General features: G+C 42.4%; 2 protein-coding genes across 2 annotated transcripts in view; both read left to right on the top strand.

Moving 5' to 3' along the window:
- PKD2L1 (polycystin 2 like 1, transient receptor potential cation channel) overlaps positions 1–1,124 on the top strand; it is a 44,306-nt gene extending 43,182 nt beyond the window's left edge. The window contains exon 15 of the mRNA XM_069567580.1: positions 281–1,124. Coding sequence (XP_069423681.1) covers positions 281–349 — 69 coding nt within the window. The 3' untranslated portion in view covers positions 350–1,124. The remainder of the gene's footprint in view (positions 1–280) is intronic.
- A 1,348-nt stretch (positions 1,125–2,472) lies between these two features.
- Positions 2,473–11,440, top strand: BLOC1S2 (biogenesis of lysosomal organelles complex 1 subunit 2). The gene is made up of 5 exons (XM_069567582.1): positions 2,473–2,814; positions 3,192–3,308; positions 8,439–8,558; positions 9,276–9,380; positions 10,957–11,440. The coding sequence occupies exons 1-5, from the start codon at positions 2,718–2,720 to the stop codon at positions 10,986–10,988; spliced, it is 471 nt and encodes a 156-aa protein (XP_069423683.1). The 5' UTR covers positions 2,473–2,717; the 3' UTR covers positions 10,989–11,440.
- Positions 11,441–15,543: the final 4,103 nt, after the last annotated feature.

The following is a 15,543-nucleotide window of genomic DNA, read 5'->3' as shown; positions in this document are numbered from 1 at the left end:
TGGCTCCCCACAGCTGATCTCTACCATCTATCCCACTCAGTGGATGGAGGCAAAACATTTTTGAAAGACCAACATTTCATTCTCCTGGGGCAACATGTTGCCAGTAGTCAGTCTGTCAGTGGAGGTCAGAGGGTGGAAAGAAGAACTGAAGTTGGTTTCTCTGGCCTGAGGGTGGCCTTAGCCTCCAGGAGAGGGTCTGGGGTTGGAGAAACAGATCCAGGTAAAAGGAAAGTGGGACACAAACTCCTCCAAGTGACCTGTCCTTCTTTTCTTCCAACAGGGGGAACAAGGCATTTGGGAGCACCTGCAGGCAGCCCCAGCTGTGACTCCAGCCCCCTGGGGACTCTAGGGCAGGCAGGAGAGTAGTGGGGAGGGGTCCTAAAGCTTCAGACGGCAGGTTCTTCTGGCACCGCCTCCCCCAGCACACGCCCTCCACCTCTAGGGCACTGGGTGTTACCACTGCTGCTGTCAAGCCCCACCCTGTGCCTGGCCTTTGGAGCCAAGGTTTCTGTGTGTAGCTGTGCAGGTCTATGAAATATTTCCTGCCGGGCCTCTCACCCCCGTGTGCTCTGAATTCTGCTGTGATAATTTTTTTTTAAGTAAAAACAATAAAGGAAAGAAGGGTAATAACTTTCCTGAGCATCTGGCTAGCCATGATTTGTGAAAAAAGTAGAAGCTGAGAGAAGAGCAATATTTAGATGTCTTCTTACATGCCAGTGAACCTTTTCCTCTGTGTGTCTTGAGGACAACTGCTGGCAACCATGGGGTTCACTTCTTCCCCATTGGGATTCCCTGTGAAAGAGAAGGGGAAGCCAGAGAGGAGGGGACACTTTCTTGCGTGGGGCGAGTACACTGTTGTAGAGGAGTTGGATTGGTGACCTCCCTCAACTTTCCCCAGCAAAGTCCAGGAAGGCTCAGTGGCAAGCCTGCCTCCAGACATGCCACTATACAGGGATGGGGGTGTAAACCAGAACAGAGCTGAAGCCTGAGGAGAAGCTGGCCAAGAAACGACCTCAGGATTCTAGGATCTTTGGATAAAATGTGGGGGACTCTGACTCTCTCCTTCCACAGGGCACTGTGGGTTTGCCTGGTGATTATCAATAAAAAAAAAATCCTTAGGAAAACCAAGACTTTGCACTTGCTTTGGGGATGGCAGGAGAAAGAAGAGGGGCTGGAACTGTGACCCATCCTTGTATTAATACTAGGGCTGGAGAAAACTCACCCTCCTGGGAAGTGCAGAGCTGGGGCAGTGACAATGTGAAGAAGCTGGGCTTCCCCAGGAGTCCTGAAGGAAAAACTTCCGACTCATAGGAATGGTTTGAAATGGTGGACACTATGATTGTCCTATTGGAGGAAGTGGAGGTGGTAATCTAGGGTGTTCTGGTCCTTAGAGTGAAGAGACTAAGGGGTTTGTGTCTGTTTGTGTGTGTTTCTGTGTGGGCAGTGAGAGTGCAGATGGAGAATAACCAGAGATAAGACAAAAAAGCTCCTACACCAAGATTTCGGGTGTATAGGCCTGCATCTTGACACCTGCTATATATCCCCTCTCTCTTCCCTTGTGATCTTTATTCCTCCCTCATTTGGCACATTCCACTGCTCCCCACTTTCTTTTTTCATCCATTCCCTTCACCCATCCCTGTTCTTCCATCCCATCAAATACATTCTATTTGTATTTGAAACAGCTCAATGCAATTAAGAACACCAGACTGTATCCTCAGTTCTGAAAAATTATAACTGGACTTCCCCGGTGGTTAAGACTCTGTACTCCCAATGTGGACACACGTCTTCCATCCTCTACACAGTTGGGGGAACTAAGATCCCACATGCCAGGTGGTGTGACCAGAAAAAAAAAATATTATGATCTAAGCTTTCTTCAAGAAAGGTTATAGCAACAGAAGAGAAACAGGTGCCAGTCTGCAGTCTGAAAAAAAAGGCCCAGTAAGTTGACCTTAATCTAGGACATCAGAAGTGAAGGGAAGTGAAAGTCGCTCAGTCCTGTCCGACTCTCTGCGACCCCATGGACTATACAGTCCATGGAATTCTCCAGGCCTGAACACTGGAGTGGGTAGCCTTTCCCTTCTCCAGGGGATCTTCCCAACCCAGGGATCAAAATCAGGTGTCCCGCATTGAGGGTGGATTCTTAACCAGCCGAGCCACAAGGGAAGCCCAAGAATACTGGAGTGGGTAGCCTATCCCTTCTCCAGGGGAACTTCCTGATCCAGGAACCGGGGTCTCCTGCATTGCAGGCGGATTCTTTACCAACTGAGCTATCAGGGAAGCAGAAGAGAGAGTATTTTGGCTCAGGTATAACGGCCTGAAGGCTTCCCAGAGCCTGGATGAGACTATCTTCAAAAGCATGGATTTCCTGAACAGTCTTTCAGCGACTAATACCGGCCAGAGAGAGGATTCTCTGGGGAGGGGCTAACTTGTCTCTTTACCACTTATAGTCAGCAGGCTACACTGGGCCATCCCAGAGGTCGTGGGTCTTACTAGGCTAGCGATACTTCCAGGGAGTGGCCGCGGGATTGAGTGCATCCCTCGTTCCAGATGTAGGACCCTTTGTAGCGCATTGACTCACGAAGACTATTTTAGCTTTAAATTTGGCTTAGTGCTTACGCTTGGTTATTATTCATTACTTGAGACATAACTTAGCCCACAAGCGCAGAACCACAGGGCATTGAACCCAGGGCGGGGAGGGCGGGGCACGCCCAGCGCGCATGCGCAGCACCTCACAACCGGAAGCAGCGCGGGGGCAGGGCATGGCGGCGGCGGCCGAGGGTGTCCCCGCGATCCACCGCGAGGAGCCAGTTCGAGGTATGCGGAGTGGACGCGGATGAAGTGTCCGGTGGGGAGGCCTGAGTCTCCGGGTACGGGCCCGAGATGCCGGGGCTCACCTGGCGGGAGCGGGCAGATCGGAGGGGCGCGCCTGTGTGTGCGCGTGTTTGTCCTGTCAGAGCAACTGAGAAAGAGTGGCCCCGAGGTCAAGTGTGGGCTGAGGCCGGTGCAAGGGAGCAGAGGCATGAGGCAGAGGCGGGTAAGGCAGGAACGAAGCGAGGGACTGGGAATTACGGATATGAGAACGCAGCGGATTTGATGGAATGAGGTCAGGTGGAGGGGTGTGCGGAGAAGCTGCTGTGTCCGGATTAGGACCGGGGCAGGGCGGGGCACTTACTCATTCTCCTTTAATTCAGATGATGTCGCTGTGGAGACTGCTGAGGAAGCAAAGGAGCCTGCTGAGGCTGACATAAATGAGCTCTGCCGGGACATGTTCTCCAAAATGGCAACTTACCTGACTGGGGAGCTGACGGGTGAGGCGCGGTCCGGATGGATGCGGGTAGTGCCGGGCACCACCCGCTGGAGTGGTTTGGCGTTTGGCATCCGCAAACCCGTGAGGTGCTTTAGCAGCGTCAGCGTGCGGCTCCCTCCCTAACCCCATAAACCTAAAAACATGCCTGTTGAAAGTTTGGGGAGGTTAAGAAAGTGTAGGAAAGAAGTCCCTCCCTTCCCTGGAGAAATTCAGGAACTACTTTCAGAAACACAGGATAAACAGCAAGGTCCTACTATGTAGCACAGAGAACTATATTTAATGTCCTATGATAAACCATAATGGAAAAGAATGTAAGGAAAAAAGAATGTGTTTGTGTGTGTGTGTGTGTATATATATACACACACATATATATACATATATATATATATGGCTGAGTCACTTTGCTGTACAGCAGTAATTACAACATTGTAAATCAACTGTACTTCAAAAAAAAAAAAGTTTGGTGCAGAAACACGTAAGAATACTTAATACAACCCTGCAGGTCTCCATAGGGTAGACTGAGCCTGAGAAAACGAAAAAGAATTCATCACGAAGTGCTTCCTTGGGGGAAGTGTATTTTGAAAGGGGTTGTAAAGAATATAAGAATTCATCGGCAGATAAGTGGGAAATGACTAGTGAGTGAGATGGTATAAGCAAGCTGTTTGTTTGGCTAAAGAGATGTACTTATTAGGTTAAAGGGAAATGGGGAGTGATCAGCAAAATTTGGGGTCTATTAGGTTGGTCTGAGGATTTGATGACCCACTCTTTGAGACATGATTAATTTTTTGGTCCAGTGTGTATTTCCCAGTGAAGCATGACCTATGTGTGGAGGAAGATCCAAAAAATGAAGTCCAGGTCAAGTGTAGTTTTTCATAAGGGTCTGTTATATTGTTTCACTTCCCCAGGAAGTTGCTGTGAGCTAAATTTGTGAACCAGAATGTATGAGAAAATGCTTGATGCAGAATAGGAGGGGTTGTGAGTCTCCAACAGCCTATTTATTTGTTTTTTTATTTTTGAGCAAGAGAAACCAAGCAACAAAATCTAGATTTTATTTTATTTTTGGCTTTTCTTTAAAAATTCCAAAGACTTGGCAGTGCTCCCATTCTTGCAAGGCTCTAACTGACTAGAGTTGGGCATTGTCTCCTTTAAATGGACCAGCGTGGTGCGGTTTGTCCCCACTATTCCCTGTTTTCTCCCTTTTACTGAGACCCGATGTCAGTTGCCATTTCTTACTCTTCTTATATTGTTTTTTAGTAGTGGTACAGAAATGGTTTTCTGTACCAATGTCTATCAAAATTGATAAAGTAAATTATAGACTAAGACTAAGAAGATCATACTGTTCCAAGAAATGAGAGTGTATTTCTTTGTAGAAGTGAATAATCTTGTGTTTAATATGCAAACACCTGGCTTGCTTCACTCATTTACATAATATTGCTGGCTCCTGGGTATTTGAGTGTGTCACTGTTATTTGAAAGAGACAAGTCTGATAGCAGTGAGAGTGTGGATATGGAGGAGAGAGGGAATAACAACATTTCAGATGAAAAGATATGGTCTATGACAGAGTGATGGTAAAAGGAGTGGAGAGAGGAGCATGGACCCAAGATCATTACGGAAGTGGAATTTATAAGACTTGTTGAAGTGGATATTGAGGGATGGGAGCAGCTAAAGACATGTCTGAGGTTTTAAGCCAGTGGCGCCATCAGCCAAAATAGGCAAGTTGGAAAGAAGAATCATGTTTAGTGTGAAAATAACATTTTCAGCTTGGGCTTTGCTGATTTTAGGTATTACTGGGATACTCAGGTGACTGTTACCAAGACATTCAGGTGACCTGAACATGTGAGTCCAGAGCTCAGAGTGATCAGAGCAGGAAAAACAGATTTGGGAGTCACCTGCCTAGTAGTGTGAGTTTAGGATGTGTAGGAAGAGGTTGCCAAGGAAGACCTTAGAGGCAGATAAGAAGACCTGGACTGAAATCTCAGGGAATGCCTGTATTGGGCAATTAGTTTTTATTAACAGGACTTAAAGTACCTAGATTTACAAATGATTATTATAAAATTAATTTAAAGTGGATTATAATTTCCCTATGATTGTCATTCTTATCTATACAGATACTTTTTTGAGTTTGAAACTCAAAAACTCTGGGAGTGCCATAGGAATGTGCCACCTATGTAAACATCAGCCATGAGTCACAGCTGAGGAGGAGCTGAGACCTGATAGTTAAGGGAGTTGGATGAGAAGAGATCTGGCATAGACACTCAAAAAGAGCAGTTAGATTAGAAAATGCTATAGCAGCCAAGGAAAGGAGCAGTTCATGGAGAGAGGGAGAGCAGTAATGCCAGATACTGTGGAGAGGCCCAGGAGGATAATAACTTAGAAAAGGCCAAGGATTTGGTAATTAGGAGAGCACTGACAACCTTGGAGTATGTGATTTCTCTGGGTGTGATTTTTCTGTCTCTGGGGACAGAGACCAGACAGGAACGGTTTATACCAGAGAGTGGTGGTGAGGAGGAAGCAGTGAGTGTAAGTTACTCCTTCAAAAGGGTTAACAGTGAAGCTCCTTTGCTTTACTGAGCAAATGATGTAGGTGTAGAATAGAGGGAGTGCTTTGGGGCTGGAGGAAACTGGAATATAGATAGAGAGGAAGATGCCAGGATGGAGAGAGAATTTGGTAAGGCAAGGGAAAGGAGCTGGTTGAAGAGAAGCTCTGAAGAGGTAGAAGGATTGGGATCAGGCACACAGGAGGAGAAGGAGCTGTCTTGGCAAGAATAGGAACACTTCTGCCTCTTGAGAATATATTAAGGTACAGAGAAGTGTAGAAGTGAGGCAGAAAGATTGAGGCAGTTTATGTAAGTGGGCTTGACTTTTGGGAAAGTTGGAGTAAAGGCCATTTGCTTTGAGTAAGGATGGGGAAGGGAACCAACAATGTGAGAAGCAGGCAAATAGTTTGGAAAAGTCAGTGCCTAAAATGGAATATAGAATCGCAAGTAGTAAATGAGTTACTAAGAAGCGTTGAGGTCCTAGTTGACTTTATATATATTTTGATATATATATGTATCTTTTCCCCATCTCTTCTACATTTATTTGCAAAGCTGTTTTTTTTCCTTATTTTATTTTCAGTTGATGGTAATTGCTTTACTATGTTGTGTTAGCTTCTGCCATACAACAGTGTGAATCAGCTCTAAGTATTCATATGTTCCATCCCTCTTGAACCTTCCCCTCTCCCCTCACCCCCAGGTTGTCACAGAGCACTGGGTTGAAGTTCCCTGTGTTACAGCAACGTCCCACTAGCTATCTGTTTTACGTATGGTAATGTTTATATCTCAGTGCTGCTCTCTCAATTTGTCCCACCTCTCCTTCCCCCATGTGTCCACAAGTCTGTTTTCTATGTCTCTATTCCTGGCCTACAAATAGGTTCATCAGTACGATTTTTCTAGATTCCGTATGTATGTGTCAATAAACACTATTTGTTCTTCTCTTTCTGACTTAACTTCACTCTGTATAACAGGCTCTAGGTTCATCTGTCTCAATAGGACTGACTCAAGCTCGTTCCTTTTTATGGCTGAGTAATATTCCATTATATATGTATATGTACCACAACTTCTTTATCCCTTCATCTGTCGGTGGACATCTAAGTTGCTTCCATTTCTTGGCTATTGCAAATAGTGTTGTAATGTACATTAGGGTCAGTTCAGTTCAGTTCAGTCGCTCAGTCGTGTCTGACTCTTTGCGACCCCATGAATTGCAGCACGCCAGGCCTCCCTGTCCATCACCAACTCCCGGAGTTCACCCAAACTCATGTCCATCGAGTCGGTGATGCCATCCAGCCATCTCATCCTCGGTCATCCCCTTCTCCTCCTGCCGCCAATCCCTCCCAGCATCAGGGTCTTTTCAAACGAGTCAGCTCTTCGCATCAGGTGGCCAAAGTGTCTTTTTGAATTATGCTTTTCTCAGGGTATATCCCCAGTATTGGGATTGCTGGGTCATATGGTAGTTTTATTTTTTGTTTTTTAAGGAATCTCAATACTGTTCTCCGTAGTGGCAGTATCAAGTTACATTCACACCAACAGTGCAAGGGGGTTCCCTTTTCTCCACATCCTCTGCAGCATTTATTGTTTGTAGAGCTTTTAGAAATTATTGTCTTATTTAGCTTTGGCCGTGCTGTCTTCCCTGCTGCATGGGCTTTTCTCTAGCTGTGGTGAGTGGCGCTGCTCTCTCGTTGCAGGGCACGGGCTTCTCATTGTATTGGCTTCTCTTTGTTGTGGAGCATGGGCTCTAGGGCAGTCCGGCTTCAGTAGTTGCAGCGTACAGGCTCAGAGTTGGGGCTCACGGGCTTAGTTGCTCTGCAGCATGTAGGATCTTCCTGGTTCAGGCGTTGAACCCCTTTCTCTTGTATTGACAGGTGGACTCTTTACCACTGAACCACCAAGGGAGCCCCATTTGTAGATTTTTTTTTTTTGATGATGGCCATTTGACCAGTGTTGAGGTGATAACCTCACTGTAGTTTTGATTTGCATTTCTCTAGTAATGAGCGATGTTGAGCTTTTTTTCACATGTTTATTAGCCATCTATATGTATCTGTATTTATGGTGCAATCTGCCCAGTTATATGATGTCATATTAGGGAGACCAAGACTGCTTCACCTCCCTTTTTCTGGTACATGAGTTTATCTTTTCCCTTTCTAACTACAATCCTAAAGCTTCTGGATTTTATTTGGTTTAAATAGTTGGCCAGTTGTTGCCTGAATTCCTACTTAGACATTTAGAATACATATGTGTGTGCATAAGTTGCTTCACTCATATCCTACTCTTTGCGACGCTATGGACTGTAGCCCTCCAGGCTTCTCTGTCCATGGGATTCTCCAGGCAAGAATATTGGAGTGGGTGATCTTCCCAACCCAGGGATCAAACCCACGGCTCTTGCAGCTCCTGCACTACAGGCAGATTCTTTACTGCTGAGCCACCAGGGAAGCCCTGGAGTACATAGGCTGAGTATAAACGTCATAGATCAGAAGTGGCCTGCTTCTTTGACATTCCCTAGATCCTGCCTTGAACTGCCATTTGGTCGTTAATTCCACATTCTAGTCATCTACACAAATCCTAAAGGTATCACATCTTCTGTGTTTGTTTTAAAGCTACCAGTGAAGACTATAAGCTCCTGGAAAATATGAATAAACTAACCAGCCTGAAGTACCTTGAAATGAAAGATATTGCTATAAACATTAGTAGAAACTTAAAGGATTTAAACCAGAAGTGTAAGTAATAATTTTACAATTAAACGTGTTTGTTTGTACTTAATGTTCTTTTGTGCTTGGGGCAGTGGAGAAGGGAAGGGAGCATGGAGAAGGGAAGGGAGCATGGTCTCTGTCCTCAGGTAGCTCATTTTCTAAAAGTGAATTACAAAGTTAAAGTGAATTTTTTCCACTCTGAGGATTAGTGTGCTTTGGTGGTATGGTTATTTCTGCTTCTGAATCTTGATTTGATCCATTTATTTCCGGAAAAATGGGGCAGAGGAAAAGTGGCCAGATTCTAGTGAATAAACAATGAAATCCGTAAAGGACTACTTTATAAACAGAAAACCATAACATATATAATCATAAAATGCTGCTTTAGTTGGCAGAATATATTTTCCTGTTGACTTATATTTGTGTTCCCTGTCTATAGGGCCCTCCTTCTTGGTCTGGGAGTACCTAAGAAACTGAGTCAGTAACGGAAAGATTGCTTGAGGAGCAAGGAATTTAAGAGAGGAAAACTAGTAGATGAGAGGCACCTAACTTTGTTTAGGTCACCAGTCATACCTGAGTAGCTCGCTGCTGTCTTCTAAGGCATGTGCCTGCCAGTGATCAGAATCCTGTCACTCCACCTACTCTGTCTTAGGCAGAGCTGAAGAGACACTAGCATGGTTACTTTCCACCTTTTTCTGCATTCCTTGCTGATGCTGTATAAACCCTGGTCTGTCTTTGTTTTTAAAGATGCTGGACTGCAGCCTTATCTGGATCAGATCAATGTAATTGAGGAGCAAGTAGCAGCTCTTGAGCAGGCAGCCTACAAGTTGGATGCATATTCAAAAAAACTGGGTAACCATTTTTTTTTGTTTTGATTTGATAAGAGCACCCTCCTGCCAGTATGACCTTATATGATAGTTAACATTTACAGTATGCCTACAGTGATCTATTTTAATCTCATAATACGTCTGGAGAGTAACTTTTTATGACTAGTAGTAATAAAATAACATTTCCTGAGTGCTTAATAATATATCAGGCACTGTTCTTAATATTTTGTGCCTATTTTTTTTTTATCCTTTAATCTCTGAGGTAAGTACATGATTTTTAGCCCCATTCTGTTGAAGAGGAAGCTGTGGTTGAAGGAGTTATAACTGGCTTAAGGACAGCAGAGTTGCACAGTGAAAGTGCTTAAGGACACAAAGTTAGTATATAGAAGAGCTGCATTCCAAAGTATGATTGATTTCAAAGCTCAAGCTTTTAAGTGTGGTTCAGCAGGCTGAAGCATCTTTAATAATGTAGATACACATCTCAGAAACAGAGTAGACAGTCCAATCAAGGCTTTCTTAAGGGATTACTTTTCCTTTAATGAAGAAACTGGTACTAGTGTTGATGCCTTGCTACCTGACTGGCTCTTATAGCCATGAGTAAAAATAACACAGTTGTTAAAAAAAAAAACAAAAAACACAGTTGTTTTTACCCTAGATATAATTTACATGTTATTTTTAATCATTGACAGTTGTTGACTACTTCAAGCAATTGGTTTGTAGCAGACTGAGATTTGACATGGGTGGTAGTTAACGTCCACAATTAAATGTATTAAATGGTGACTGTGAACTTTAGAAAGCATTGTGCCAGATGCTTTCAGGGTTTTAAAGAAAGAGGGAATCTGTAACATTAAGAGGTTTACTTGATGGTCTTTTAAATTCCAGTATCTTTCAAAATTGTTTTCCTAGTGTGTATGAGGGATAGGAATAAGAAAATAAAAGGAGAAACGTACTTGAGATTTTAGTCTGACTCTCAGAGGGTGCCTGGGACAGAGCCTGGAGGGGCAAGTGCTTCCTGTGCTTTTCTAAGGCTCCTGGTGGCTCAAGTGCTAATAGGTTTGCTTAACCCTGGTAGAGTGTCTGAGCAGGTGCTGTTGACAGGGCTAGAATGTAGGGAACTCATGTTAAATTCTTGGTTATGTGTGTGGATATTTTGTGGATATTTGACTCCTTAAGTTGTGCACACTAGTTATATTTGGACAGGTATCCAAATATCTGTCTGTAGCTAATATGATAGTTAGCATTTATGGTGTTCCCGTAATTTGGATACAGTTTGGACAGCTACAAGGGCTGAAGTTAATAGATATTTTTTTAATGTAATAGACATTTTTTAATTTGCCTGGAAATGCTAACTAAAGAGTATCTTTGTAAGAGCTGATTTTGTTTTTTTATGTTTTAATTTTTGGCCACATTGCACGGGCATGTGGGATCTTAGTTCCCCGACCAGGGATCAAACCTGTGCCCTCTGCATTGGGAAGTGAAATCTTAATCACTGGACCACAGGGGGAGTCTTTATTTATTTTTTTCTTTCTCCCTCTCTCCCTTTTTTTTATAAGAGCCAATTTTAAAAGATATAACTCTTCCTCTCCCTCTCCCCACTGCAGAAGCCAAGTACAAGAAGCTGGAGAAGCGATGAAAAACTACTGTGGGGACAAAGTCTTTTTTAATGTGGGAAGAATGTTTTATAAGACCTGAATCTTGAGGTTGATGAATTGTCAAAACTCCTCAAAAGGCACCTATGCTGGTCATCCCAGAAACATCGCAACATTGGAGTAAACTGGAGAACTGTGGCTATCCCTGGAGGAACTTCTTTTGAGGCAGAATCCTCAGAAACTCAACACTTATAACTCCTTACCTTTTACTTGAATGCTTCATCATCCATTCAGGACAAAGAGTTTCTCAAAGTTCAGATAAACCTGGGCCTGCCAGTAGAATCAAATGAGAGGACCTCTTTCCCCTGGTAGCAGTTGATTACTATATTATTTTCTTAAATGGTTGGTTTTTGAGTTACTGTGTAAAAGGTGGTTTTTTCTATCAAGGATGTAATGTATTGCTAACAAGATTCTAAATTAAAAAAGGAAAACAAAACGGTCTTGTTCTTGTCAGTTTATTACCTTATGAATGTCACTAATTTACTTTTCCATACATTGCAAATAACAGAAAATCTTAAAACCGTCTCAGGCCAGGTCTTCTAGACTGAACAGAAACAGTGAAAGGAGTGTCGTTGCGATAGCTTGGTGTATGTGATGGGCCCCTCTGTCTCCTCTTTATGAGTCAGATGGCTAGAGATGGATGACATCTTGGCATGTGTGCTCTCTTTTGGAAATACAACAGGATGTGTATGTGTGTGTATGTTAGGTGGGCAGGTGGGGCTGCCACCCAGGCCACTACTCAATAAGTAAAGCATTTTATAAAATATCTTCCTACTTGTATCTGCAGTGTCAGGGGAGCTTCCAGGAACCTGACTGTATTCCTTTCAGACTAAAGACATCAGAGGATACTAACTAACCAGTCTAGTTTGGAAGACAGTCAATTATATCCAGAGTTGGGTATCAGCTGTTATGAAGGTGTCTGAGGTCCCCAATTCCATTTCCAAAAGAGTTCTTAACTCTGTAATTTCCCACCATTTAAGTTCTAGAAGTCCACCATAATCCTCTGCTTCTCTGAACTATTGCTGTGGTCTCTTCTCATCTTAACTATGCCTCTAACCTGTAGTCTATGCTACTGGCAGATCAGTCTTTCTAAAATGTAAACTGGCCACATTACTCCTGCTTGGGATTGTTTCATGACTTCTCATGCTGTCTTTGAAAAAGCCAGATTTTTTTTTTTTAACTTAGAAACCAACATCTTAATAAGTATTTCATATTACTTTTGTGTTTCTGAGGAAGTAGTCAAATGTAATTCCCTTTGGTTCTTAATTAAACTTTCTATAACTGTTTTTCATATAAGATTTGAAGCATTTGGCCAGATACACACCCCGACACAAACTAGCATTTTGAAATTGATATCAATATATAGAGGCAACAATATCCCCAATTCTATTTAGGGTTCTCCTAAGGTAATGTTGAAAATACCATAATTTTAATCTTTCATTCTATTAATGTATTACATTTATTGATTTGAGTGTGTTGAACCATCTTTGTGGGCTTCCCTTGTGGCTCAGCTGGTAAAGAATCTGCGTGCAATGCAGGAGACCTGGGTTTGATCCCTAGGTTGGGAAGATCCCCTGGAGAAGGGAAAGGCTACCCACTCCAGTATTCTGGCCTGGAGAATTCCATAGACTGGGTTGCAAAGAGTCAGACAACTGAGCGACTTTCACAACAACAACACAACAACCATCTTTGTATCCCAGGATAAATCCCACTTGATCATGTGTATGAGTCTTAATGTGCTATTGAATTTGGTTTGCAAGTATTTTGTTAAGAAGCTTTACATCTATATTCATCAAGGACATTGGCCTGCAGTTTTTTTTTTTGTAGTATCCTAATCTGGCTTTGGTATCAGGGTAATACTCACCTCATGAGTTTAGGAGTGTTCCCTCTTCAGATTTTTGGGAAGAGTTTGAGAAAAATTGGTATTACTTCTTTCTTTAGTAGAATTCACCAGTGAAACCATCTGATCCTGGGCTTTTCTTTGTTGGGAGATTTTGATTACTGATTCAAAATCTTTACCCTTTATTGATTTGTTCAGATTTTTCCATTTCTTCCTGACTCAATCTTGGTAAGTCATGTTTCTAGGAATTTATCCAATTCTTCAGATTGTCCAATTTGTTGGCAGATAATTGCTTATACAGTCTTTGTATTTCAGTAGACTTCCTCTTTCATTAACTTTATTTATTTGAGACCTATCTCTTTTTGTCTTGGTTAGCCCAGCTAAAGGTTTGTCAATTTTATCTTTTCCAAAACCAACTTAATTTCATTGATCTTTTCTAGTGTTCTCCTGCTCTCTATTTAATTTATTTCTACTCTATTTTTTCCTGCTTTCTGCTAACTTTGGGCTTAGTTTGTTTTTCTTTTTCTAGTTCCTTGAGGTGTAATGTTAGGCTTTTTGAGATCTCTCTGTTTTCTTGATAAACGCATTTATAGCCGTAAACTTCCCTCTTATTTTGCAACATCCATAAATTTTGGTATGTTGTGTTTCCAGTTTCATGTTTCATTTGATTTTCCTTTTGATTTCTGTTTTCTTTTGTTGTTCAAGAGTATGGTTTTCATGCATTTGTGAATTTCCAATTTTTCTCCTGTTACTGGATTCTAGTTTTGTGACATTGTATTTAGAAAAGATACTTGATATAGTTTCTATCGTTTTGAATTTGTTGAGACTTGCAGCCAAATACATGATCTATCTTGGAGAATGTTCATGTGCAGTTGGCAAGAATGTGTTTTCTAAATCCATATTTCTTAGCATGCATACAAGGTCCCTATTTCATTCCTTTTTAAAATTTTACTTCCTATTACTCTGAGACTTAACATTGTATTTGGCTGTCATGAGCTACCTTAAATTCCCATGGATGTGGTGTCTTTTTTTTTTTCTTTCATAAACTTTCTACTTTACAACAGATTAGATTTGCTGGAAAGTTGTATAGGTAACACAGAATTCCATATACCTAAATTAAAAACAAAAAAGGATAACAGAATTTCATGGTTGAGTTTTCACATCTCAACCACGTTTCCTCTTCCTGAAATGATTACCTGCCCATGCTTGACAAACTTCTCTTATTTAAGATTCAGTCTTGATCTTCACTCCTGGGCTATGCTGTATTGTGCTAAAAGTAGAAAAAACATGTCAGTGTACCAGCAATACAGAGACATCGATGTTTATGAGGCAGGTAATTTGATTTTTCAAAAAAAAACATTGTAGAAGTTGTGAGGAAAATCAGAGTTTTTCTGATTATCTTTCTTAAACTTATTTTAAGTTTTAGTTAATTTTGAATTGCTTAGGTTGGCTTTGATGAGTCTACCATGCACCTCAGTTATCAGGAACCCTTGTTTCCATTTCACTACTGTTTCACTGTTTTACATTTTTACTGTTGTCTCCAACCAGTAAGACTGAATTCTCAAAAAAAAAAAAAGTCACTATCATGAAAAACAAAACTAAAAAGGTAGGTAGGCTATCGTGGATTAAAGGAGATGAGAGAGAGCTGAATCTAGGTGTGAAATGTGATTGGATCATGAATGAAAACAGGTATAAAATAAACTTGGGAGGACACAAGAACTTTAAATATAAATGTGTGTTAGGTGGATAATTTGGAATTAAGGTAAATTTTCTTAGGTGTGTTAATGGTGGTGTGGTTTTGTAGGAGGGTGTCCTTCTTTTTCCAGACGTTCAAGCTGGATTTTTGAACTGTGGTGTTTGAACTAGATGTTTGAACTGTGGTGTTGGAGAAGACTCTCGAGGGTCCCTTGGACAGCAAGGAGATCCAACTAGCCCATTCTAAAGGAAATCAGTCCTGAATACTCATTGGAAGGACTGATGCTGAAGCTGAAACTCCAATACTTTGGCCACCTGGTGCGAAGAACTGACTCGTTGGAAAAGACTCACGCTGGGAAAGATTGAAGGCGGGAGAAGGGGACAACAGAGGTTGAGATGGCTGGATGGCATCACCGACTCAATGGACGTGAGTCTGAGTAAACTCTGGGAGTTGGTGATGGACAGGGAGGCCTGGCGTACTGCAGTCCATGGTGTCGCAAAGAGCTGGACACGACTAAGCGACTGAATTGAACTGTCTCTCTTAAGAAATACATGCTGAGGTACTCTGCTGTCTTCAATTTACTATCAAATGACTCTGGGAATAAAAGTATTAATACTATGCATCTCTCCAGTACTTTGGCCACCTCATGCGAAGAGTTGACTCATTGGAAAAGACTCTGATGCCGGGAGGGATTGGGGGCTGGAGGAGAAGGAGACGACAGAGGATGAGATGGCTGGATGGCATCACTGACTCGATGGACGTGAGTCTGAGTGAACTCCCGGAGTTGGTGGTGCAGGGAGGCCTGGCGTGCTGCGATTCATGGGGTCGCAAAGAGTCGGACACGACTGAGCCACTGAACTGAACTACGCATCTTGAAGGAAAGAAGAGGGAGGGAGGAGTAAATTTGGCAACTAGTTGACACCTGAATCTAGGGGATGGCCATTGTTCTTTCAACTTTTTGATAGGTTTAAAACTTACAAAAAGCATGTGTGCAGGAAGTCTG

Source organism: Ovis canadensis, chromosome 22 (assembly GCF_042477335.2).
Source record: "Ovis canadensis isolate MfBH-ARS-UI-01 breed Bighorn chromosome 22, ARS-UI_OviCan_v2, whole genome shotgun sequence".
Taxonomy (NCBI): Eukaryota; Metazoa; Chordata; class Mammalia; order Artiodactyla; family Bovidae; genus Ovis; species Ovis canadensis.
This window is presented reverse-complemented; position numbering and strand designations above follow the sequence as displayed.

Excerpts from the sequence above, each read along its gene's own strand:
- BLOC1S2 (XM_069567582.1), top strand. The coding sequence starts at position 2,718 with ATGCGCAGCACCTCACAACCGGAAGCAGCGCGGGGGCAGGGCATGGCG. Across the intron at positions 2,815-3,191 it reads CCGCGAGGAGCCAGTTCGAG|ATGATGTCGCTGTGGAGACT; the intron begins GTATGCGGAGTG and ends CCTTTAATTCAG. Across the intron at positions 8,559-9,275 it reads AAAGGATTTAAACCAGAAGT|ATGCTGGACTGCAGCCTTAT; the intron begins GTAAGTAATAAT and ends TTGTTTTTAAAG.